General features: G+C 40.8%; 1 protein-coding gene across 7 annotated transcripts in view; it reads left to right on the top strand.

Moving 5' to 3' along the window:
* Positions 1 to 24,661, top strand: part of DOCK10 (dedicator of cytokinesis 10) — a 130,542-nt gene that overhangs the window by 88,416 nt on the left and 17,465 nt on the right. For 3 of the 7 annotated variants that reach the window (XM_085298586.1, XM_085298591.1, XM_085298585.1), the window contains exons 25-47: positions 1,019 to 1,088; positions 3,371 to 3,484; positions 4,658 to 4,729; positions 5,228 to 5,374; positions 6,917 to 7,000; positions 7,732 to 7,828; positions 8,594 to 8,638; positions 9,143 to 9,318; positions 9,443 to 9,559; positions 10,809 to 10,920; positions 11,640 to 11,761; positions 11,842 to 11,956; positions 12,108 to 12,174; positions 12,914 to 12,961; positions 13,603 to 13,704; positions 15,926 to 16,050; positions 16,994 to 17,106; positions 17,842 to 17,979; positions 19,545 to 19,727; positions 20,327 to 20,437; positions 21,857 to 22,072; positions 22,801 to 22,858; positions 23,190 to 23,288. In XM_085298586.1, coding sequence (XP_085154712.1) covers positions 1,019 to 1,088; positions 3,371 to 3,484; positions 4,658 to 4,729; positions 5,228 to 5,374; positions 6,917 to 7,000; positions 7,732 to 7,828; positions 8,594 to 8,638; positions 9,143 to 9,318; positions 9,443 to 9,559; positions 10,809 to 10,920; positions 11,640 to 11,761; positions 11,842 to 11,956; positions 12,108 to 12,174; positions 12,914 to 12,961; positions 13,603 to 13,704; positions 15,926 to 16,050; positions 16,994 to 17,106; positions 17,842 to 17,979; positions 19,545 to 19,727; positions 20,327 to 20,437; positions 21,857 to 22,072; positions 22,801 to 22,858; positions 23,190 to 23,288 — 2,531 coding nt within the window. The remainder of the gene's footprint in view (positions 1 to 1,018; positions 1,089 to 3,370; positions 3,485 to 4,657; positions 4,730 to 5,227; positions 5,375 to 6,916; positions 7,001 to 7,731; positions 7,829 to 8,593; positions 8,639 to 9,142; positions 9,319 to 9,442; positions 9,560 to 10,808; positions 10,921 to 11,639; positions 11,762 to 11,841; positions 11,957 to 12,107; positions 12,175 to 12,913; positions 12,962 to 13,602; positions 13,705 to 15,925; positions 16,051 to 16,993; positions 17,107 to 17,841; positions 17,980 to 19,544; positions 19,728 to 20,326; positions 20,438 to 21,856; positions 22,073 to 22,800; positions 22,859 to 23,189; positions 23,289 to 24,661) is intronic. The other 4 variants (XM_085298590.1, XM_085298589.1, XM_085298588.1 and 1 more) reach the window with 3 other exon arrangements.

The following is a 24,661-nucleotide window of genomic DNA, read 5'->3' as shown; positions in this document are numbered from 1 at the left end:
TGGTTATTTACTTGTCTTAGTGCCCAGTCATGCCATCATTTCTCTCTTTGCCAGACCTCACAGCAATTTCAAATCAGAGCAAAGGCTGAAGGATCAGAATGGAAATAATCAGTTTTCTCAAGGCTATTGTGTTTTGCTAAAGATCTCAGTTCTCTTAGCAACATGAAATATGTGAAAAATATTGATTGTAAGAATTACAAAGCTTTCGAATTTAAAACTGAGAATTAGCAGAACGCTCAAATCACCGAGCTAGTAGAAATGACTGCTTGTATGCAGACCACATTCCAGCAGTATTTCTATTGATGTATTACGTGTTAGTGATCTATTTTAGTTGTGCCAAGTGCCTTTGAATTTGAGAGCTAGATCACCAACTTTTGACATGTAAGAGCCACTGAACTGCCCCGGCCCCTCCGGGGTCTGCCCTGGCCGCCCTGTGCAGCCCCGAGACGGGTGCCTTGCGCTTCCGAGCGCCCAGGCGCCCGGGCCGTGGCTGAGCCGGAGGCTGTGTGCAAGCTTCTGAGGCTGTGCAGGAGAGAGGCGAGCTTGGGATCGAGCTGGCGCGCGTCTTTGTCTTCGATTAATGCTGTAGACATCAGAGCTTCACAGCATTACCGGCAAGCAGTGTTCCCAGGAAACAGGGATCTTGCCTTCCTGTTTCATTAACATACTCTAATTTCTCTTCTTTTTAGTTGTTCAGGGTTTATATGAGATTAGTTAACAGATACATTCTGTTGGAATGGCCTCAATATCAGTACAGGTATAATCATTAAATTGGGTGCATTTTGTGAGCTTTTAAAGCAAAGAGGTACGTAGCACCGTGACCCGTGCAAGTGAAGTGCCCCAAGAGTGCCCACGTGCTGCCCAGGGGGTTGGTTTCTGCATGTGGTATTCATCGTTTGGATCATACCCCTTGGGGCTGTTTTACATCAGATTATGCTAATGGAACTATGTGGTGCATCAGATGGACTCTCTCTCTTATGACACAAAAACAGCTCAAACTTCTTTTTTTCTCTTTCAGGGTTCTTACTAATATTGTTGCTAAGTGCCATGAAGAACAACTGGACAACTGCATCAATTCTTACGTGACGGTATGATGAGTCAGTTGCTTTTATGCTGTTACTGTTTTCTGTGTTTTCTCTTCATTGCATTTGCCTGTAGCTTTCTCTACGTTTGCATTGTAGCTTCCTGTGGCTTTTAGGCTGGATGACTCGGTGGTTAGGAAGCTAGCAGGAGGCCTGCAAGAGGCTGGGCAAATTTCCTTACTCTGCCTTGAGCTTCTTGTGCCACCTCGGGTGGGTTAAGGTGCCTCTTCAGCCACATGCTATACAGCAGGGACATCTGTGATGCGTCCTACTCCTCCAGTCTCAGCAGCACCCTGGCTCACATCTTTCCTCTACGTAGAAAGAGAAAGGGCTGCTCGCGTTCTGTCTGCACCGTACAACTTGCTTGCAAAACACCACTGAGCTGTGCAAGCACAGAAGGAAGCTGCAGTGCCCTCCTGCAGAGTACGGTGCTGTGCGGTGCCTGATTCCCCATAGTCAGGAGGCAACAGGACTTGCCTCTTACTAGCAGGACCGAGAGCAAATGCACTGCACAGAGGTGCTCGGAAGGCAGGCTTAGCAGCGGTCTCTGTGAAATGGGGAGAAACAGAGAATTTTCCAACTTGCAGGGTTTTGGGGGAGGATAAATACATGAAAGAATACAAAACTTCAGTTAGACAGATACCTGCGAGAGACCAATTTAATGCAGTTTGACAATTTGCAGCATTCCTCTTGACTGTGATGAGATTTATCACTTTAAAATATTTGACCAACTGTATTGGCTGTAAGTACAGCGTTACCCTTGTAGTTAACACGGATCCGTAAGTGGTCATTTTTATGAAAGAACTGCTTCTTGGTGCTTTTCAGGGTTGCAAAATTGCTGCATGCTCTTTAGGAAGCTTTTCAATCAAGCTTTCTATTGTTTTCTGAAGTCAGGATTTTAGTTTCAAGTTCCTGTGTCTGCATGTGTGCTATTAGTACAAGAATCACTTTCTTATCTATTGGGTCCAAAATTTTTCTAACTGTGTCCAGTTTGCTCAGCTTTTTCCACCTTATTTTTGGAGAGGATATGTTTTTTCAGTAGAATATGCATGAGTATATTCTATGCTTAGAGTTTGGTTCCAGGGAAGTTGAAGTATTAAAAAGCCAAATGGGTGACGTCTCTGAAGATGATGATCTTGTTATCTGCATTAACTGAATATCCAGTAGATTAGCATAAATAATGCTATTGACCAGCAAGCACCTAATCCATAGCATGTTAGGGTAACAGTCTTAGCAGCTGACAATTTTGTAAAGAAGCATGTTTTTAAGCACAAAGATAGTTTAACCACTGATACTGTGGTGCTGACAGAAGAGTTCATAAATAAGTGAACTTTATTTAAGGGTGTTACCTGTTTTTTTTTCTTCCTTTTTTGGAGGGAAGGGGAGGAGGAGGCAAGGCTGGAAAATTTGGTTCCAGCATTACTAGATGAATCAGCAGTGAGTAAGTTGTATCTTTGAGTGGTGTAGTTTATTACTGTATTTGTTTATTTCAAATGGAGCGTAGAGGAGCATTGCGGGTTGTTGGAAGAGCTAGAGGCAATGCTACTGTCGCTTTGCCTCTTGGCCTGCTCCTGTTCAGTGGTGCCTACCTGTTTGTACCAGAAAGGTGTTTTCTCATAATTGATGCAGTGGCAGTGCCCTCGTTGGAGGGGAGCAATAAAGAATTCCAGAGCAAATTATTAGCTTAATAAAATGCTGAGTAAAACTCATACTAGATCTATGACTTCTGAGCAATTTGGTAGAGGAATTCTTTTCTTTAGGGGTTGATTTCCAGAGGAGGGCGTAGTTGTCCCCTTCTGTCAGTTCTAGTGGGTGCTCTACACCTTTCTGGATGAAGAGTTGCTACCAGCTCTGACTAGCTGTTGTCACTGGAAGAAAGGAGCAAGTGAAAAAGTGGCCCTGACTAGGTGGGTGAAAAACCCTCCTTACTTTCTCTGCTTGCTTATTCTTTTTTTCCCCATGGTGAAAAGCAGTTTAGAAGAATCCCAGGATCTTATGCCCTGTTGGAAACAAATATTTCATAGCAATGATTTTAAGCAGAAATTCCTCTTGGCTCAAATTAAGTTGAAATCAGTAGGGAAGTCTGCTTAAAATTCAGGTTTTGTAGGGGAGTAGTGTAGCCATTGTTGCTAGGTGAATTAAGCTTTGTGTGAATTTGTTTTTCGTTCAAGTTATTTTGGCAGTCAAGGATTGTTGGTTGTTTTCAGTGGTGTGTAAATAATTTTATCGTCTCCTACTGAAACTTTGTATATGTATTTTATATACATTTTTTTCCTCTCCTCCTTCAGTATGTGTTCAAGACCAAATCATTCGAAGAGAGAACTGTTCATGAAGAGCTGGCCAAGAATATGACTGGTCTTCTGAAGTTAAATGACCAAGTAACAGTGAAACAGGTTTTAAAGGTAAATGACAGTTTGAATTAGCATACTTGCATCATTAACACTAGTTTCTGCCTAAACCTTGCTTGTTCTAACTTTCTTCCCTCCCACTTTGCCATATCAGCTTTGCAAATCCCATGACGATTCAGTAACTTCATCAGACTTGCTACAGCCTCTGAACAAAACGTTTTCAAAATACTTTGGTTTGCATAATACCATTCATCCTTTCTATTAGTGTTCAGCTTGTATGAGAAACCTAATTCTTACATAATATGAGCAAAGAAATGACTTGTGGGATGCTTCATTTTAAATTTTGTTTTGGAAGTTGTTGTAGGGAGAATACTTACGTGTAAGGGGGCATTTGTGTCTGATTTCAGCTGCTGCCTTTAATTGGCGGTGAGAAAAATGAGAATGACTGAGACTTTGTGATGCACTTAGTATGTTGACCAACATGCATTTCATCACATCAAACCAGCTGTAAGTCATACACTTGCAGTTTCCAGCACTGAGACTACAGAATATGATTTAAGAGCTAGCTAGTCCAGCTCAAAAGTCCCTGTAGCAAAGACGTGCTCAGCTGTTTAGAGCAAAACAGTTTGTTTTCTGTGCTGAGCCAACAGAGTGACAAAAATACTGAAAAAAGTAGAGAAGCTAGTCTGTAAGAAAGCTAGACCACTAGAAAGTACTTGTGGCTTTGTTTTGCAATGTGTGAGCTTTTTGAGTATATTTTTGTATTAATCTGTATGCCATCTATTCACTATTAAAATAGTATTTGAAGAAGTGCCATCTTAGTCTGGGCCAAATCACCACTCTGTTGAAACTAATGGAGCAATTTATTCTCCACTTCTGTTTTCTGCATCGTGCATTTCTGCCAGAGTTAAGACAGACATTGGTAGGAATGGAAAGATTGTAAGAGTAGTATTTGTGGACTCCTTATTCCTTAAAAACTGAAGAGCCACAAGTTCAAAGTGCCTGGTCAGGGAAGGCCTCTGCTTCTTGTAACCCTTGAGTTGGCTTCCGCTCTCTGAGGGGCAGGATACAAACTTACTCAAATACGCAGCACTCACTCTTAATTTGTCATGTAGAGTCTACCCACAGGCATTATTGAGAAATGCAGACCACCTCTACAGAATGGAATTTGAGTTGAAAGTATCTGTCAGGTAACTGTTTTTCCTAATCTCTTTTTCTTTTGAACAGCATTCCTGGTTCTTCTTTGCAGTTATTTTAAAATCAATGGCACAGCACTTGGTTGATACAAACAAAACAAAGGTAAGTGTATGTGCTGCTTTTAATTAAAAAGGGAACCAAACTGGTGAGCCTAGAGTTAATTTGCATCGGCTTTGTAATGGATGGATTAGAGTGGAAGGAGAAGTCATTAATGTTGGCTGAGTAACCTGCAGATGGATATATCAGATGTCAAATGAATGATCTAGAGACTCTATTTTGGACAAAGCTGATGAAGCTGGAGGCCAGTGCTTGTGGGTTATTTTTTTCTTCTTCTTCTATTTGGGCCTCTCTTCTGCTGTATTTCAAAGCTGCCCTTCCTGTACTTTTGCTGCAATCTGAGAATTACATTTTCTAGTTTCCTATTTACAAGACTTTCATTTGAGGTTTATACTTGGAATGTGTTTGTGGAAATCTAGACATATTTTTATCTTTTGTATTGAATGACCTGTGTTGTGTTGTCTTTACTCTAAACCTGAAAATACATTCAGGCCAAATGTGCAACACTGTACACTCTCAAGCGATGATGTGTTTTCTGCTTAGGTTTCTCGAACTCAAAGGTTTCCAGAATCATTTCAAACTGAGCTAGATACGCTTGTGATGGTCTTGGCAGACCATGTTGTTTGGAAGTACAAAGATGCTCTTGAAGAAACCAGAAATGCAAGCCACAGCACTGCCAGCTTTCTCAAGGTGAGATGTTCTGTCATTACAGCATATGCAATTATTTGCCCATACGTAATGCAAAGCTGAGGATATTTTACTCTAGTTGAAGGGAATAAAAACAATTCTACGTGAACAATGACTGAATTTCCAAGCTTATTGTTAACCTATGGATCATTTTTTCTCTGCCCTTGGGTCTTTGAGAATGAAAAAGCTTTAGATAAATCTGCTTTGTATTTATCTCTCTTCTTTAAAGAAGCCTGAATTTGCAAAAGTGATGGCCAGCCACTTATCAGAAATAAACTTTTTGGGGGAGGAAACAAAGTACAGAACTGTCAACAAAGTATTGAACATTGTACGTCATGTGCACTGAAACACAGACGCAAAGCTTTTTGTGACAGGTTGAAGCACAGCATTAGGGCAGAGCTGTATACCAGCAATAAAAAATTCTTGTGAGGTTATCAGGAAAACACAAGGTGTGTTTTTCTCCTGTCGTACATAAGTAAAACAAATGGTAGCTCCACTGTCCGCTGTGGGGGCCTCTGGTGGCAGATGGAATATGGAAGCTGTTGCTGATACGTTGGCGTAAAGCTGTATCTCTCCGTAGTGTAATATCGTTTGGAAGATGATGTTGATTTGAGGCAAGAGCGTAGGTGGAGGGGCTCAGTCGGTAATTGCGCGGTGCTGCAGCTGTGGTACTGTTGCAGTTTTGCGTGCTGGTTTTGTGTTACTCATGTAAGCAGAGAAGTTGGTAACGCTCTGCTGTATGATGAGACAGACAGTTCTGTTCTACTTTCTTTTCAAATCTAGTCTGCCAGAAAGAATTACATAGGTTAGAGATGATCTGACTTTCTCCATATTGGAGTTTGCAGCAGTCTAATTTGAATGCTGTGTTACAAAATGTGTCTGTGTTGGGGGGGGGGGGTTGCTGGCCTTGCAGAGTTCAAGAGCACGAAAGATTACATCCCCGGGGGATCCAAGATTACATTCCCCCTCTGGTTGGTTGACTCCGCAAAGAAAAGAAATATAAGTAACCATAGTACCAAGGCCCTCAAAGACCTTTACACCTTCTAGCTATTTAGCTTCATCAGTCAGCAAGAGCCATGTTCTCATGATAATGTAATGTAGCGGCTTGAGTATTTGCTCCCAGAGACATAATGTAGTTTGCAGACGGTGAGTATTTCAGCTGGATTGATTCCTCAAGAATCATTGCTCCGTCGCAGAAGGAGATATTCAGGTCAGCTCACATTGCACACCACCTCTAGCTATTGAGTGTTACAGTACACGATGACTGTTTCATTAGATAAGCTTTCTCCTAGCGCACGGTATACTCTGATGGTTATTTTAGGCAGTAGACACAGTGAAAATGAAAAAAATTGATCAATTTGTTACTACATTTTTTAAAATTGGACAGATTCACCAGTTCCCCCATTTTCTTTGCCCTGCTCTAAGGGTGGCTTCATCAGCCCAAGTGATACGAATTTTAGATGAGGCAAGACAAGCAGCTAGGTAAGTCAGACCATAGACTGCTTTTTTTTGCTATAAAATCATAATTCTTTCTTCCTTTCTTAGCGCTGCTTCACATTTATGGATCGTGGTTTTGTATTCAAGATGGTCAACAATTATATAAGTATGTTTGGAACAGGAGATAGCAAGGTATCATGTTTTTTTTTTTCTTCCCTCTTCTCAGGGTCAAAACTATTTATGATGCATTCTATGTCTTTACCATGCTCAGAACTTGAGTTTTTTTTTAAAAAAAAAAGAAAAAAAAAAGCATTGTGGTTGAAGCCTTAATTCTATAAAAGGTTCCCTGCAGATGAGCTTTGTCCAATGTGAAACTAACTTGTCTGACTGTTTCCAGATGAGTAAAAATCCACTTATGTGGGAGTACTGTGAGATTAAAACACTTTCCCCTTTCAGATGAGCAAAGTATTAACAAATGCTGCATGTAAACCTTGGTTAGGTGGTAAAAATTGTTAGTAATTATCAGTCTGGGCCAAAACTATAAACAAAAATTATGTTTCTAATTCATTGAGCCCCCCCCCCCCACAAAAAAAAAGTGCTGTAGTATATGCCATGAAAAGAATTGGTGTTACTTTAAATATGCCTTAAATATGTAGCTTAAGCAAAACTTAGATTTATTAATACAGCTTCAATGAAAAATCCTATTCATGGAATTCATAATAAGGCTTGTCTGACTATGACAAGTTCCTTTGATAACAGAGCAGAAAACCGAATGTTTATTCTAAACTACAGCATGACATAATAAGCTCCAGGGTTTCACTGTGGGACGTGAGCATGGATTTTGAGGTAGAGATGAACAGTCCTGCAGCTCCATCTTATCGTTTTCCCAATAAACTGAGCCACTGACTGTTGTGATTTTTCAGACTTTACATCAGTTCAAGTTTGACTTTCTCCAAGAAGTTTGTCACCACGAGCACTTTATCCCTCTGTGCCTGCCCATACGGTCTGCAAACATCCCAGGTAACGATCCCCCCGGAATCATTTCTGTAGGGTAGAATTAACTGTCAGCACGAAGGGCAGAGAACAGTTAACTCAGGGAAACATCATCTGCAGTTAGGTATGAAAGCCCAAGTGACTTTACAGGTGTGACACTTTAAATGTGTGACGACAATAATGTGGTTTCCGTGCATCTACAACCCTTTTGGACTGAATGATCTGGACACTGGTGAGATCTGGCACTCCTAGCTGCTATGAAGCTGTAGAAAATGTGTGTTCTCCAAGCAGCAGACTTTGGAGAAGTGCAGAGCGTTGATTAATGGTTCGTTTTTAGCAGTTGCAGCGCAGCTGGGGGTGGTAGGGGAATGCCATGTTTGCGTGGTGTAGCCTTCACTGGTGCAAGCTGTGCCTCTATCATCTGTGGAACCACGAAGCTTATGAATCTTTGACATCGTTCGGACAAAATTTGTTTCCAGCAGTATTTGACGAAGAAAATGATCTGCCCATTCCATGCTGTTTTAACGGAATAAAACACCTGAAGTTTATCAGAGTTTTCTTGTGCATAGTGAATTAAAAATGTTCACTCATCAACTCTTTTGTATGAAACAGTTGTTTAAAATTTTACTTAAAGTACAGAGCAGTAGAAGCTGTTTCGTTGAAACTTCTGGGTTTTCAAATACCGGGAAAAAAAGGGGAGGGGAAATTTATTTGATACTATACTGTAAACATATGTTCAGTAAAAATGCATGATTTCTGCCTGTTGCTGTTTTATTTTTATGACAAATCAAGACCCCGTGACACCTTCAGAATCAGGACAGGAGTATCGAACATCAGGTATGAACAAAATGGCTGCATAAAGAGTAAGCAGAATTGTGCATAAAGAGCTTAAATATGTACTTCCACCATTGCCATTGAGTTGTGGCAAATTCTGGCACAAATTCTCCATCTTTTGCAAAAGTGTAATTGATCTGGATCTCTGATTCAGAACTCTTCTACCTAGAATATGGGAATAACAATTTGGACTCTGCCTCAAAGAAGTGAATAGAGTCTTATTCCTTGTCTATGAAGCATTTGAATTTCTCGTATTGTAATGTGTATATGCATATAAACTGTTTTTCATTTTTAAATTATGCAAACTGGCAGATTTCTAGAAATACTAATATTAGATCAATTCATTCACACAAGTGTGAGGGATTCGGATGTCACGATCAGATCAGGAAATCGGGGATTATCAGTGGTTTAAAGCAATAGAAGTTATTGAAAATTTGGAAAATGGGCAAGGATCTTTATTTGCAACCCATATATTAATACAGACATTCTTGTTTGTTCTGTTCAAAGATATTCCAGAGTACACTTTGACCAATGAGTTCTGCCGTAAACATTTCTTAATTGGAGTACTGCTGCGGGAAGTTGGTTTTGCCTTGCAAGAAGACCAGGATATTAGGCACTTAGCTTTGGCTGTACTTAAAAATTTAATGGCAAAACATTCATTTGATGATCGGTATGCAGAACCGGTAAATAAATCTTTTATTCTTTTTTTCTTCAGTATTTTCATGTAGTAATATACATATATGAAACTTTCTCAGCTATCAGTCAACGTGAATTAGTTTCTTCAGATTTTTTTATTATTATTTTTAGGCAAAACAGGCACAAATAGCAAACCTGTACATGCCACTCTATGGTATGCTTTTGGACAACATGCCGAGGATTTACATGAAGGACATGTTCCTTTTCAATATCAATACTTCCAATCAGGTAATTTAACGTGGTTGCTAGAAGAGCGAAAGCCTCAGGCTGAGGACTAAGACTTGGGACTGGCTGGGGAAACATCCAGGTTTTTCTGCTCAGAAATTCACTAGCACAGCGCGGTTCTGGAAGCGCTGACCTGTTAGCGCCCAGCGGGCTCAATTCAAAGATATTTCTGCGCGGCCTTGGCATGACTCGCAAGATGAGCAGCCTGCGGAGCCTCAGCTCCCTCTGTCTGTCGCTGGCCTGTTTAGGTGTCGTTGGTGCCTCTGCTGAGAGTCTTGCTTGGCTGGTGCAGCCCCTCTTGCTCTTCTGAGGTTCCAAGTAAAATGACTCGTTTTAGTCACCCCTCCTGTTTCCTCTGTGCCCAGATAGTGTGTTTACATGGGCAAATAAGGCTTTTCATCTGGTGATGGTGGTGGAGAGAAAGCTCCCTGAATTATGTCAACAAGAAACTCAGGACATGTGGCTATGTGAACATGATTTCCAAAAGCATTTTAAGAAGTTCTTTCTTTTTTTCACTGCCCTTTGCTATCCTTTGTTTCCTCCTTTTCCCCTCGCCCAAAGTAGCTTTTTAGGGCCATGTTTATGAACCAGACTGGTGAAATGGCCTGCGTTAGCGGAAAGCAAAACTCTCGTCACACACAGATTCTTTTCAAAGTTACGTCATGGCCCTGCAAACAGTTTTATCAGTACAGTAGAGGGACTGCTGCGAACTGAAGCAGGAGGCAGAGAATATATATATACAAGGAGCTGAAGGAGGGGCGGGATGCATTAAAATCTTAAAACAGCTTTTCCATCATAGAAAAAGTCTGTATAAACCAGGCACTTGGAGCAGCATGTGGGCTTACTCCTTGAAGAGTTGGATGTGTTGTAATCATAGCCCAGCTCTAAAAACTAGGAACAGATTTCTGCAAGGATGCTGTGTCCTTTAGTCCTTCCAGCAAACCAACTTGTTTCATCTGATAATTGCTGACAGCATTTAATGCTCCTTTCCTAAGCTATGCAAATGTTTCAGAAGCAGATGCAGACTTGATCTGTCACTTTGAACTGTACTTGTGGGATGGTTTCACATTGCAGGTAGCTCTTCAGTGTGTTATAATAATCCTTGATCTTCTAAGACTGTCATGCCTCATCAACTGAGAGTGGGTTTTCAAGCTCCATGTCTAAAAAATGCCTATCAGGTGTGCTGTAATTATAAAACTTAGGAGTGATACCATATTGCTGAGTTGGTTCTTCTGTTTACTTCAAAATGCAGGGATCTAGGGATGACTTGAGCACAGCTGGAGGATTTCAGAGCCAGACAGCGATGAAACATGCAAACTCGGTGGATACTTCCTTTTCCAAAGATGTGCTGAACTCTATAGCAGGTATAAATTGATAGATTGCACACACGGTGGGTTTCTGTGCATCTCAATCCATTGTGCTTTCTGCTTAGTATTCATGAAGGGTATCATTAACTCATTTTGTATATATGCAGAGAAAAATGGTGTACAATGTTTCTCTTGCCTTGGGGTGTTTTTTGGATTGATTTTATTTCTCTGGTGAAGCAGCTCTTTTTCCACTGCTTCACTTACTCTGCTGCCGTGGAGTGATGCCAGTATTAAGGCTCTCACAGGTTTCCATGTGCGAGTCCATTCTTGCAGTCTCTGCATGATGTAAGAATAGTTGCAAGATTTCTCCTGAAAACTCCTCAAATCTCTTGGAGGCAAGTATTTTTTTTTTTTTTTTTAAGATTAATGGAAAGGTAGAAACATAGCTTGCTTTTTTCACTTCAACCAAAGCCTATTTCAAAGTGCAAGGAAGTCCATGGAAATCTTTCCACTGATTTTGATGGCTTTGGGATCAGGCCTTACGGAATGCAAAGGGCCATTTTAATGCCATGAATAATGGCAAACGGGATCATTTTACTTCGACTTGTTGCATGTTTTCAGTACCAAACATACTCATCGCTGGCTTTACTATTGAAAGTTCAAAGCGCTAGTGTCAAACTAGCATGTGATACGTTTTGATTTTTCCATCTTCCCTATTAGTTTTTGTCTCCATAAATGTTTTGTTTTAGCATGTTTGCTGTGACTTTCATTTACAGCCTTTTCATCAATAGCTATCTCTGCAGCAAACCATGCTGACTCCAGAGCTTCCTTAGCGAGCCTTGACTCTAACCCAAGTACCAATGAAAAAAACAGTGAGAGAACTGACACGTGTGAAAAGGTACATGTGCACAAGTTGAAAGCGATTGCTAGAGTTGGAAACCTGTCCCTGTACTCAACGCGACCCTTTGAATTCAACAGATCATGAGACCTTTGTCTTTGATTGGCTCCACCCTTCGCTTTGACAAGCTGGATCAAGCTGAAACTAGAAGCCTTCTTATGTGTTTCCTTCACATTATGAAAACCATTTCTGAAGGTGAGCAAATGTGCACTACTTTACATGGGTGGTTGTAAAATGCTGTTGAAGACAGTTAAAATAGACAGAATTATCAGGGTATTTTGCAGGCTTTGGGTCAAGTTTAATTCTCTGTAACAGACGCATAATGTATTTTAATATCTCTTTTCAGATGCACTGATTTCCTACTGGTTGCGAGCTCCATTCTCAGAAATAACAGACTTTTTCAGCATTTTAGAGTAAGTTCATTTTGTGGTTAGTTGTTTGGGTTTTTTATGTAAAATAATGGTGTTCTAAGTCACTGCTGCAAGTAATTTCTCTTTGGGTTTGTCAGTGTAGTGGTATAGGCTGAGATAGATGTATTTTACATTATTTTGCCGTTATTTTCCCAAGTTGTAATGGGATATTACTGATAAAATCCATGTCCTCCAATATTTTGGCCATTTCCATGAAGGAGTGGGCTTAATACTTTGGGTTTTCTTCTCAGAAGAGATTTCTGTAGGAGTTTTTTCATTTGGGGTTGAGATTCTTTTCTCCCCTTGGGAAAAGAAAAGCTTTTAGACCTCCAAAACCTTCAAACCCTATGAAAGCACCACGTAATGTAGCATTAACTGCTCTTCCCGTAGCTGATCTGCTCATTTTGGTGTGTGCATGTGTGCTGAGCCCACGCAGGTAGATGTTTCCTGGAATTCTTCACTGTCACATAAGTGAAACGTGAACTGGTTATTTAACTCCCAGTGGTGAAGCATGCAGCCAAGTCTATAATTTTGCCTCCTCACCAAGCAGGAATTCTCAACCATGGAGAAGGAGAAGGGCATGGACAGTGCCAGCTGCAGGGTGTGTGTCCCTAGTCTGGGAACTGCTGCATCTTTTTCTGTTTGCTTTCGCCACAGGTCTCCTCAAAAGCACCAAGATTCAGCGTGTTCTCGTAATTAGGAAGCCGTTGCTAAACAGAAAATGTGCTGTTTTATCTTTCAGGGTTTGCCTGCAAAATTTCAGATATCTAGGAAAACGCAATATTGTAAGGTAATTGTTTTAATTATAGACTGCACGCCATAGTGTTTATTAGTGCATGACATCAGGCTTAAGGGAAGTTATTGGTGTATCAGTTTCTCCTGGCGGTATTAGTCTAGCATACTGAAGCTGACGTTTTTACTTTTACCCAAACAATGTTGTTGTAATGTTCTGGACATCTGAGTGCTTCTATAGTGTAAAAGATGAATAGCTTGTGATGGTAACCACTCTCACATTTATAACCCATCGTACTGGACTATTCTCAACCATTTTTCTGTGCAAATGCAAAATAAAGGAATTTAAGTGCTTTTTTTTCACTCATGTAATGGAAAACAAAATGGTTTTCATGTGTGATAAGTGTTCCACAGCAATCAAAAAAATATACTGTCTCTACCCACCCTCTGAAAAGCATGAGATCACTTTCTAGCTGTGTACTGTGAAATGCACACTTATTCTCAGATGATATGTCGTTTTTAATTTCATGCTACAACTGTGAAGTTGTCTGTATGTCATATTGTAGGAAAATGAAAGGTCACCACATGAACCAATCCTCGCTCTATGGCAGGTTTACTCAGGCCTGTATTTATTCTTCAGAGGCACGGTGAAATCAATGTCACATCCATAACAGATTAACAATTATTTTCTCTTAACAGGAAAATTGCTGCTGCATTTAAATTTGTTCAGGCCACTCAGAATAACGGCACCCTCAAAGGTTCGAACTCGTCTGGCCAGGCGTCGGGTCTGCTCCCGCAATGGTAATGCTGCCTTGCACTGCTCGCGCCGGTGTAGTCACGGGCTTTATTCGTCTTGCAGCTCTCCCGCATCCTCGGTGTCGGTTGTAACGGAGCTGACACAATATGCAACACGTTTCAGAGACCCCAAAACCATAAACCGTGAAGCAATTGAGTCTCTTTAACTTCACTTATAATCTAATTTACTGTTTAAAACATCTTTAGGAGAAATGTTATGTACTGTCGGTGAAGTTAAATATTACAGTAGCTATTGTTTTCAGGTAAGATCCCTATCTGAGGAATAATCCAGAGCTTTCCCGGTCTCAATGAATTCCTGTGTCTGCAGCCTTGTGCTTTCATGGAATCTTACTATTTTAGGGGTAAACTTGTATGGCTCCAGTTACAGTATCAGGCGTTTAGTTTCTTCCCTAATATTCCAGGGTTGGGAAGAGGTGGGTGTATAGCAACACAAAATTCAACTTAAGAGCTGGTGGTCTTGTCCCACGTCTTTTCACCTCCACGCTGGTGTACTGTTACGTCCATGTTGCCAGTTAGAGAGTTTCTCTCTTTCCTGGTCCTTTTTCTCCCCTCTTGCTAGTCTAGGTATTGCAACATTTAATCATTCTAACTGGTGGCATGGTAGTAAACTGAAAGCACAAAATGTATTTAATAGTTTTTCTGACCCTTGTAGGGGAAAGTGTGAAATTTTTCTTGCTTAATAATGTAAAATAAATGTAAAACTAGAAAGAAAGTGACCTTTTGACTCGGTAGTTGGTGGTTGTATCTGAGCAGGCTGGAAGGGTCCCCATTCTTCATGTGTTGGATTCACGACTTTTTAAATTTATGTATAGCTACAATACATGCACCATTATAAGCACGTGTCTTGGGAGAGATGGACTAAAACAGAGGAGGATGGGTAAAGCAAAAAAAGATGCTTTCCGTGCCATACCGCTTGCTTTCTTCGTCTGCTGTGCAGTCTTCAAGTAGCAGCACTGATTTCATTTTCCCAGCTGGACTGGCAAGCAGAGGCTGTTGTTTTGCTGCACATTTGCAAATGAACCAACATAGTGGCAATCCAGAAAATAAAATCACACTCCTGCTGTCTCCAGGGCCTTTGCACCTTACATCATCGCAGATCATCATTTGTTGTCTAAATAGCCATTTGTTTGGCCAGTTGGAATACAGAGCATTTTTTAGTGAGCTGAGAGGTGAAATATTGCTTGACTTGTGCTTATATTTATGTATATGAATTTGCAAAGTATCAGTGCTGTGACACGTTCATATGGAACCAGACTTTCAAAAAAAAAAATAATAATTCCAAAATCAAGTTGCCAGATGTCCCAAATCCCTTAGTTTGCCTGGGTATCCACACAAATCCTTCCACTTGGACCCATTACAGGAGGATTTTTATTGCAAAATTGGCAAAAGTCTAGCCAGCAATTTTGTACCTGAGTTGGGATTTTTTTTTTTTTTTTGAAAATCTGAAACATTAATTTTCTAAATTATTTTTGTAAAAGTAGCCAGCAAATAAAAGGCAGCTTTGGATAGGGACAGGAAACAATTCTATCCTTAGAACATTTTCAAATCACTCAAATTTAGAGCTTTTTTTTTCCCCAAAGATTTAAATACAAATGGATTTAATTTGGTGATCTGAATTTTGAGAGATGCTACTAAATCTTGCTGAATTCTGAAGTGCTATAGTCATTACAGATTCCAAATCTTTTCAAAAATTAGGATAAGCACTGGTATTTCAGTTCTAAGTTTCCTTAGCATGCTAAATGAAATATTTTATACTGTTTGTCAGCATCAAAGGAGTTAAAATATATACACATGCACACACACAAACATATATACTTATTTACATTGTCAGTCTTGTCATAATATGACCCTTCATGGCAGCTGGTAGCTCTATTACTACTTTAATGAGCAGGATGAATTTCTTGTGCGTTCCAGATTAACAGAAATAATCTCAGTTTCCTCTTCCCCTAGGGCTGTTGTCCAAACATCAGTCAGCTATTTAAGCTGATGCCTTTTTTTCTGTGCAATCTCAAGGAATCTGAGCACATCTGTTTGTTTTGTCTGCTTCACTGACTTCATCTTTGCTCTGAAAAGTTTTGCATGAATTTGTTTTATTTAGCCTCTGAGAAGTACTGCAGAAAAATGAAGCGATGAGGAAAAAGTCTGTAGAGGTATAACAGTGTTTTACTTTTTTTTTCCTGTACTTAATGATACCTTTCCATTTCAGGATGCATTCTGCTTCTAGTCACGATGGCCACAAACATCACAGATCTCAAACGTTACCGATAATCCGTGGCAAAAATGCACTTTCTAACCCCAAACTCTTGCAGATGATAGACAGCAGCACTGCAAGTAAGTACAAAAAATGTGCAGACTTCTCTCTAGATACCTGTGGGTTAGGATCAAGGTCTGTACAATTAAATGGATTTTCATGAATATCAGTGAAAGCCTGAAGAGAAGTACCTAAACATAGAGCTGTTGACTCTCTTTTTGTTTCAGAATATTAGGAAAATTGAGCTTTAAAAGTTATGTAAAGATTAAAATTGATTTTGTTTTTAAATGAAAGTCTGACATAATTTAAATTAACTTAATGACAAGTTATTTCTTCCCATCCCTCACTGCTGGTATCTCTTTCATCTATAGATGTGTGCCTTGCTGTACAATCAGATATATACTGACTGAAATGTTGTAATTATTAATCCTAGTAATAAAAGTGATTTGCAAAATTGAGAGTGAAAAGTGGCTAAAAGATAGAAGATTTTTATAAAGAGTGGGTGTCCCAAAGTTTATTCCCCGTGTTCTCCAGAGGTGAGCTATGTGCTTTTGAGGAAGGGTTGCACCCAGAAGTAACTGCTCCCCGAACGCCTTCTATAAACGCTACCCAATTCACATACAGCCTAGAAGATGGGGTGTATTTCCCGAGGTGTCGTCCTAAATAAGACACGCAAGTGCTGGCATTCTGGCTAGCAGAATGTAACAAGTATCTGTTCGTTGAACATGGAAGTTTTCAAAAGGATCTGAAATGGTGGGATCAAACTCAGGTGCCTGACTTTCCAGCTAGGCTGCTGTCTTCCAGTGAGCACAAACAGAAGCAAGGACAGAATATTCTCAAATCATGGGTGTAGCTGCGAAAATCTGCCTCTTTCCTTTCCACGAGCGGTTTTCTTCACAATACCCTTTCAGCTAAATGTGCAGTTAGGACCCTATCTCTATCGTCCAGAGGCTGGATTACCAGATTGCATCATCTTTAACTATACGTAGAAGTTTGTTTATTTTCTTGGTTCACGTGTTATAGGTAGCTCCAATGAAACGGACATTGTGCAGTATGTGGACACAGAGGCAAATATTGCTACGGAGGTGTCCCTCACGATTCTTGACCTGTTATGTCTTTACACTCTGAACCACCAGGTACGTTTTGCTATTTCAATTTCTGCTTGAAATGGTGCCCTGTGGGAGATGTGGTGGAGGGAAAGCTAAAAGAGGTTGGGAGGGGGGAGGCGACAGAAAACTCAACATGCCTGAGAGAAATGAGATGTGATAGTCCTTTGCGAAGGTATTTTGTGAAAGAATTAGTTCATAGCACCCAAACTGAGTGGAAGGATGGGGAAGAAGTGTTCAGAAGGACACCCTAAATGTCCAGGGCTAGATACATCCCTGCTCTGCATGGAAGGGTCACACGTGTGCTAATATCGCCTCATCTGAATCATGCTTGTCCTGCCAGATTTCAGAGATTTTGGACAAAAGATTTCAAAACTGCCCCCCATCCACACCTCCCCAAGGCAGCAGGTGGATCTGCTGCATCTTCAACAAAATACTGTACGAGACTTACTAAAAGTCTCACGGTTACAAATGAGCAGGCAGCACCAGAAACTGGATTTGGTAGCTCCCTTCTGCTTTCTTAGCTATTAGATCTAATAAATACCATCCACAGGTAGCCACGGAAAAGCGTTGTCCTTGAAAAAACTGCAAGTCCTAAGAGATTCTGCAGCGTGCTGGGACTGCCTCATCTGCAGAGATTTTTAGGAAAGACATTTTTAAAAACACCTCTGAAGGAACACTGACAAGATGCAAAATCCAGAAGATCCTGTTTCTGTTTATTCACTTTAATAACCTAGATGTCTGTTCTGTGTACAAACTTTTCAGAGGCAGCTCCAGCAATCGGATTGCCAGAATGCATTGATGAAAAAAGTCTTTGACACGTACATGCTCTTTTTGCAAATCAACCAGTCTGCAGCAGCTCTCAAGCATGTCTTTGCTGCCTTACGGCTTTTTGTAGGCAAGGTAACTATGGCTTTATTCTGTTAGTCTGACCTGTTAATATGGTAAAGCAAGTGCAAGTTGAGAACAACTGGGTACTCTGAGAGTTCTCAGCCTTTCCCTTCACTGTGTTAGTGCTTATGACTGAAAAATATATTCTGATTTATTGCTGACTGAAAGTGGGAAATTCAGAATATCTGAAAAGTTATTTCTGTTTTGGAAAATGAAAATACTGAAATTTACCATGACAGGAAAACATGTTAAAAAAAAAAAAATCCAACTCTGTGGTGTCTGCCTGTGTCACAGTTCTCAGAACTGACGTGTTCTTACTGCCTATGGAAGAAAGCCTGAAACCTTAGAGGTCCTTGTGGCAGATACCGGAGTTGCAGAATCCACAGTGTGTGGTTGCAACTGTCCCCAGAGGAGGTGATAGGAGAGTATTTCATACATTTCACCAAAAAGTCATTTGAACTAAAGCATTTTTGCAAATATCTTGATGTACAAGAGTTTGGGGACAAACATGCCTATTTTGGAAAAGTAATTGTCAAGCTCTGTTCACTTCCTTGCGTTGCACATACATAAACAATCACGGGCAATTAGGCACTTTTTGTCCACTGCAAATGCTGCGCAATTTCCTAGTTGTAGACTGAGTTGAGAACCTCTTAAGCAATAATAACCAAAATGTAACATATAGATAAGAATTGCAGACGGGAAGTGAAGATAAGCGTAGTTGGTCTGATCTCCCAACAGTCTGTGTGCAACACAACTGTGTAGATAAGCGTGAACCACATGGCTCCTCCTCTGATGATTATCTTGGGAGGAAAGAGGAGAAAATCATGTGTCTCCCATGAACACAGAGAGGGGGGAAACTTAGGGGAAACACAAAGTAAACCAGCTACAGACAGCTGTAAGTAACGCACCAGTCGGGAATGGAGCACGTACGTGCAATGGGGAAGGCAACAGATGTCCAGGATTGCCCTTTCCATGTGTCTTGTAGCTATCACCATTAAATCCTCCCTTCACAGCTCTGCGGGAGCAGCGGTCCCGTGGCTCGTACCGTAGTTGAGCTCTGTGGCCAACGCACCACCTCTGGTCGTTCCCCGCTTTCCCCGGCGCTCGCCCTGTCGGCGCAGAGTGCGCGCGGTCGGCAGAGCCGCCCGTTACTCTCCCTTGTCTCCCGCTGCCCAGGCTCTTGGGAGCTGCCAGTTCGCTGGCTTCAAAGTATTTTCTTCTTCCCGAGCAGCTTTCGTGGTAGTGCAGAACCCTCCCCTGGCTTTTGCTGTTGCGCTGTGCTGCCGTCGTTGCAGACGGGCTGCTCCGCTGCCGCGCGCGCTGGGCACCAGCCGCTGTCTGCAGGTCAATTGGGCGCACGTGTTGGATACTGTGGGTGTGTGAAAACCCGTGTGCGGTTTTTACTGCATCTTAATTTGCACGTGGGATTACGTTTAGCTAGTGGGTAATGTTTTTGTTAAACTTTGTGAAAGAGTATGTCAGAGATTTGTTTTTGGTGAAAAAAAATGTATTGACTCGGAAGAAGCGTAATGAGGCCTGAGAGTAGTATTAAACATACCCACTTTTTTTTTTAATAGTTCCCATCAGCATTCTTCCAAGGACAAGCAGATCTCTGCGGTTCACTCTGCTATGAAATCCTGAAGTGCTGTAACCATAGGTCACGTTCAACTCAGACAGAGGCATCTGCTCTACTTTACTTTTTCATGAGAAAGAACTTTGAATTTAATAAGCAGAAATCAATAGTCAGATCTCATCTGCAGGTAAGCGAAGTGTAAGATCATCAGTATTTAGCTGCCCTGGATTGATTTTTATCATTTTTATTATAATATGCATTGTAGCAAAACAAATTTTTTGAACTCCTCAGACAGCCAATTGCCTGTGGCAGTTTAATGTTTCTGCCAGGTCTGGAGACACTGGGCTGGATTCTCTGCTGTTCTGGGGCTCCTCACTGTGCTCCAGGGAGACGCAGCAGCTGTAAATATAGCCAAGTAGCCAAATAAATCAAATGTATGACTGTTCTTGAATCCTGTGCGTTGCTCACAGCATTGAGAACATAGCTGAAGTAGCAGCTAAACAGATCTTACAGTATAGTAACAGAAAGGTAAAGTGCGATGTTAATGCCCTTCCTCTTTACATTGCAAAATGTGGTTGCATTTACAAACATTGGAAAGATTATTTACAATCATTGCATTTGTATATACTGTCTTAAAGTGTGCAAAGTGTAGCTCTGCTAGCTGGAGTCATCAGCTTACACTAAAATATGGATTTAAAAACTATATATAAACTTTAGTTTTTCTTTAGCTGCACCTCATTCTTGCCTCATTCTTACTCTTTTTTTCTCCCCCTTCTGCACGTACAGCTCATCAAAGCAGTGAGCCAGCTGATAGCAGATGCAGGGATTGGCGGGTCCCGCTTTCAACATTCACTTGCAATTATAAATAATTTTGCTAATGGAGACAAGCAGATGAAAGTAAGAAACATGTTTTGTCAATCGTTACTGCTTTCAAAAGGTCAACAATTTCGGAGGCGCGAGTGTTTCTGTGAACGAAATTGCTGACCTTATTGCACCATGGCTTACACATTGATGGTGTGCCTTTCCCAGGCAACCAGAAATTCATGAACGTGTCCATGACTCCCAGAAGCTTAATAATTTTGCATGAGAGGTTTTTATACGAAAAATGTGTTATTTGTTATTCACTGCTTATTTTGATCTCCAGAAAATGTCTCATTTGCATGATTGCAGGGACGGTACCATGCCTTCTGAGTAAGGAAGCACTCCTGCAGCTGACAAGCAACACTTAGTCTGCGAACTGACCCTTCAGCCTGTTCAGTAATGTGTAACAAAAACAAATACAGAACAGCTGGGGTTCTTAACCTGCCTCCCCTCTTACCATTCTCCCTCCCTCCAAAAAAATAAAAAATAAAAAAAAAAAAAAAGAGAGATCTCAAGTTAGTTATCATTACAATTATATTAATTTTCTGAGCTGATGGTGTTAGAAAAGGACTCATTTTTTTCATTTTTCCAATCCTTGGCCAAGTATTTCTCAATATGCATTTTGAATTTTATACTTTGGAGCTAATTCCCTTTGAGGGTGACTCAAGGGTATCTGAAGTGAGGCTAATACTAAAATTAGTGTAAGTAAATAGGTAGATAATCAGCATGAGTAATTTGGTGTATAATTGCATAAAATATATTTACAAATGTTTATGAAATCCAGCTTTGATTTCCTAGCCCCGTAGTCGCTCAGCTTTTCATCCCTGCCTGGCACAGAGGAGGGAGCATTTCATTTCATTTCATTTTTTCAGGACATTTTTGCTTTTAATCAAAAGGAACAAATGAAAAGAAAATCTGAAAATGGAAACATATGTTGTTATTGTCCATCTGAAAAAGAAATTGCAGAGTGAGTTAAATACGTTGAGAAAAGCTGATCTGAATAATATGAGGACAGTGCATTAATCTTGTGCAGTGTGGAGAGGCCAGGAGCCAGGCTTGTCACCCTTATTCCCTGCGGGAGAAGGTGCTGCGCCCAGTTTTAGTGTCTGTGCCACACGGGGCTGCTCATCCGCTGTAGGTGTTTGAGCATCCGGCTGGAGCCATTGAGCAACCAAGGATCAAATGTTTCAGTTTGCTGCCTTCAGTAGAGGCACCCTGTACGGTGGGATAGCTGACTGCCTGGGATCTCTAATAGCTCCTTTGCCACATCAGCAAACAAATGTCAAGGAACTGTGCAAATGTGCAAATACTTTTAAACTATGACTCTGCTTTGAAGCCTACTGAATGGGGGGGGGGAGGGAAGAAGGTCTTCCATAAGCAGAACGCGAATGCATTTGGGGTGCTGCATGTGGTTCTTCGGATGCTCTTAGTGATGTATGCTTATCTTTCCCAAAGAACGTTAATTTCCCAGCAGAGGTAAAGGATCTGACCAAGCGCATCAGGACAGTTTTGATGGCCACAGCTCAAATGAAGGAGCATGAGAAAGACCCTGAGATGCTCGTGGACCTGCAGTACAGCCTAGCCAATTCTTATGCCAGCACACCTGAATTACGTAGGACATGGCTTGAAAGCATGGCCAAAATTCACGCAAGAAATGGAGATTTATCAGAGGTAATTTTTATATAAGTGAATAGGCAATCCATTTGTCTGCAGGCTAAGACGTTCTGATGAATAGGGCTGTAAAAGAGATGACGACAGTAATGATTTGAGTTTTACACAGTGTCTCTCATATCACTAAAGCTAGAGGAAGACAGGTCTGAAGAATACCTGAAGATGTGATGTGCTTATTATTCCTGTCTTCTTAATTGTGACTGGCTGATTTGTGGTTGAGCAAGACTTGGATGTGTGTGACTGGGAGCTGTGGTCAGCATCACCTTAGCATCACCTTAGTCTCAGCTGCTCGATCGGAACAGACGCAATAGCTGTAGTGTAGGTGAGGGTGCGGGCAGTGCTTGCTTTCGTAAGGGGCCATCTTCCCTCGTATGGCGTAGGAGAGGAGCTTGGTTTGCAGCACGTTGTCCTTTTGGTGAAAAATCAGAGGAATCTCCAGTGCATGGCCCAGCTATACCTTGTTTACCAGGTAGTCTTGCGCTGTTCTCTTGAGCAAATCTTTGACTTCCTCGTTTAGTCTGTGCTCTTACCTAAGGTGTTCAGTGAAACTAACACTGAATAAGAGTTGCACTCTTTAATCTATTATTTTCTCAAATTCTTGTATTAATTTTGTCTTCCCTTTTCTGCACTATGACTTGACAATGATGAATTGTGCACTCCATATCACATGTATGCCACAAACTATACAGTGTACTTTAACATACATGTATATTGGTGTCTCGTTACAGGCTGCTATGTGCTATATTCATATAGCTGCTCTCATTGCAGAGTACCTGAAAAGAAAGGGTAAGAGTCACATATTCAAAATCAACCATGTACCTATAAATGATATTAATTAAAAATAATTTTTGTTTGTCCTACTTCTCTTATGTGTATGTAAATTATTCTTAAAGATGCTTAAATTCTTCACAAATATTTAATTTTTAAAATCCATAATAAACTCTAGTCTTAGCACTAGAACAGTGAAAGTGTATGCTCTGTGTAAAAAGGGTTAAGTAAATGTTCAGTAAGCTAGTGCTAAAGGAGAATGCTTCACTTGTTAGTGTGTTGTTATTAAATATGCATGTATTAACACATACCAGTAGCAGTATACTAATACCATCTTACACTATCATAGGTTACTGGAAAATGGAAAAGATTTGTACCTCACGTTTGCTCCTGGAAGATGGTCAAGTCTCTGATAGTAATGTGTTACTAACAACTCACAGTGGAGGAAGTGAGTGCTCTAACCGTGCCTGTTTCTCAGTCAAATAACATGAGTAATGAATCCAATTACTGTTCTTCAACTGATCTGGAAAAATATCTGCCAAAGGGGAAAGATGTATAGTGCATGTTTATGGCTGTAATAGTAAGCAAGAAATGCCACAAATGTTCTGTGTTCTTTTCTTGATGCTCTTTGGCTGGTTTGATGAGTTGCATAGAAAGTCTCTGGCTAAGGGCTTTTCCAGCAGTAGAGCAGTCTGCTCTTCACCATGAATACAAATCCCTTTCAGGTCAATTGGCATTCAGCACACAAATCCATGTACGATTCCCTTGGCTATCAAGTGCCATGGGGGAGTAATATCTGGGGGTTCATATATAACGTAGATGAAGGCTTTTTAATTTGTAATGCTTGTTAGAGAAATAAAATGCAGGCTGATATTTTTGAAATGCTTCCATGCCAATGGTTATTTGGTTTATGAAATGTTTCAAAGTAATGAGCTATTTTAGCATGAGATAGTTTAGCAATTTTCATAAAGAGCAATCCCTGTGAAAAAGGGTAAATAACTAGGGAAGAGGAAGATGCGAGCTTTGGGAAGACTGGGGTTCTTTGATAGCTCAGAAGTGTCTGTGGGTGAGATAGGAAAATAAATAAATCAAAAGCCCTGTTAGAAGTGGGTTTTCTCTGAAGGATGATATTACTGAGCTGAACATGAACCATGTCAAGAGTTCATTGCCTTTGCTGGCAGATACTTTTTTGCTATTCAACAGGAGCATTTCAGAAAAGCAGCTAAACTCACTGTGGGTCAACTCTGTGAAGCTGACCTACAACGTGCAATGCCTGTGTCTAAAGTCATTGCACTACGTACGAAGCTTGACCCTGGCTTAGCAAGCATTACATGTGCACTTGGGTTTGTGCTTGTGAGCATCCCCCAACACCTTCTGCCCCTAGCCCGAGACCCTCGCTCAGGTGGGAAGGGTGCAACCCCCAGCCCGTAGCACTATGTGCATGGGATCCAGCATCCAGAGCCGTGGCTTCGTGCGGATAAATGACGCCACCTCAGCCTGTGACTGTGGTCCATCCTAAAGGCTGTGGATGCCCGTGCAGTTTCACGAGTTGCCAGTGCTGCGTGGCAAAAGAACTGACATGCCCAAGGGAAGAATGAGGTTGCAGTAGGAGAATGTTGTAGATACTCTTGCCTAGACAAGTGGATTCGTATCATAGGGAAAGCTGATAAGTGTCATAAACTCAGTCAGTTCCATTTCTTATTACTTGGACTGTGAAAAAACATAACTAAGTCAAGCAAATAAAATTAGCTTTGTTTTAATAGTATCTAGTAACTTTGTGAAGTGTGGTGTTACTTGGTCATTCAGTGACGTTGTTATGGC

Source organism: Rhea americana, unplaced genomic scaffold (genome assembly GCF_003343005.1).
Source record: "Rhea americana isolate MKP2758 unplaced genomic scaffold, rheAme1 scaffold_14, whole genome shotgun sequence".
In the NCBI taxonomy this organism is placed as follows: Eukaryota; Metazoa; Chordata; class Aves; order Rheiformes; family Rheidae; genus Rhea; species Rhea americana.
Note: the sequence above shows the minus strand (reverse complement) of the source record. Positions and strands in the feature narration are given on the sequence as shown.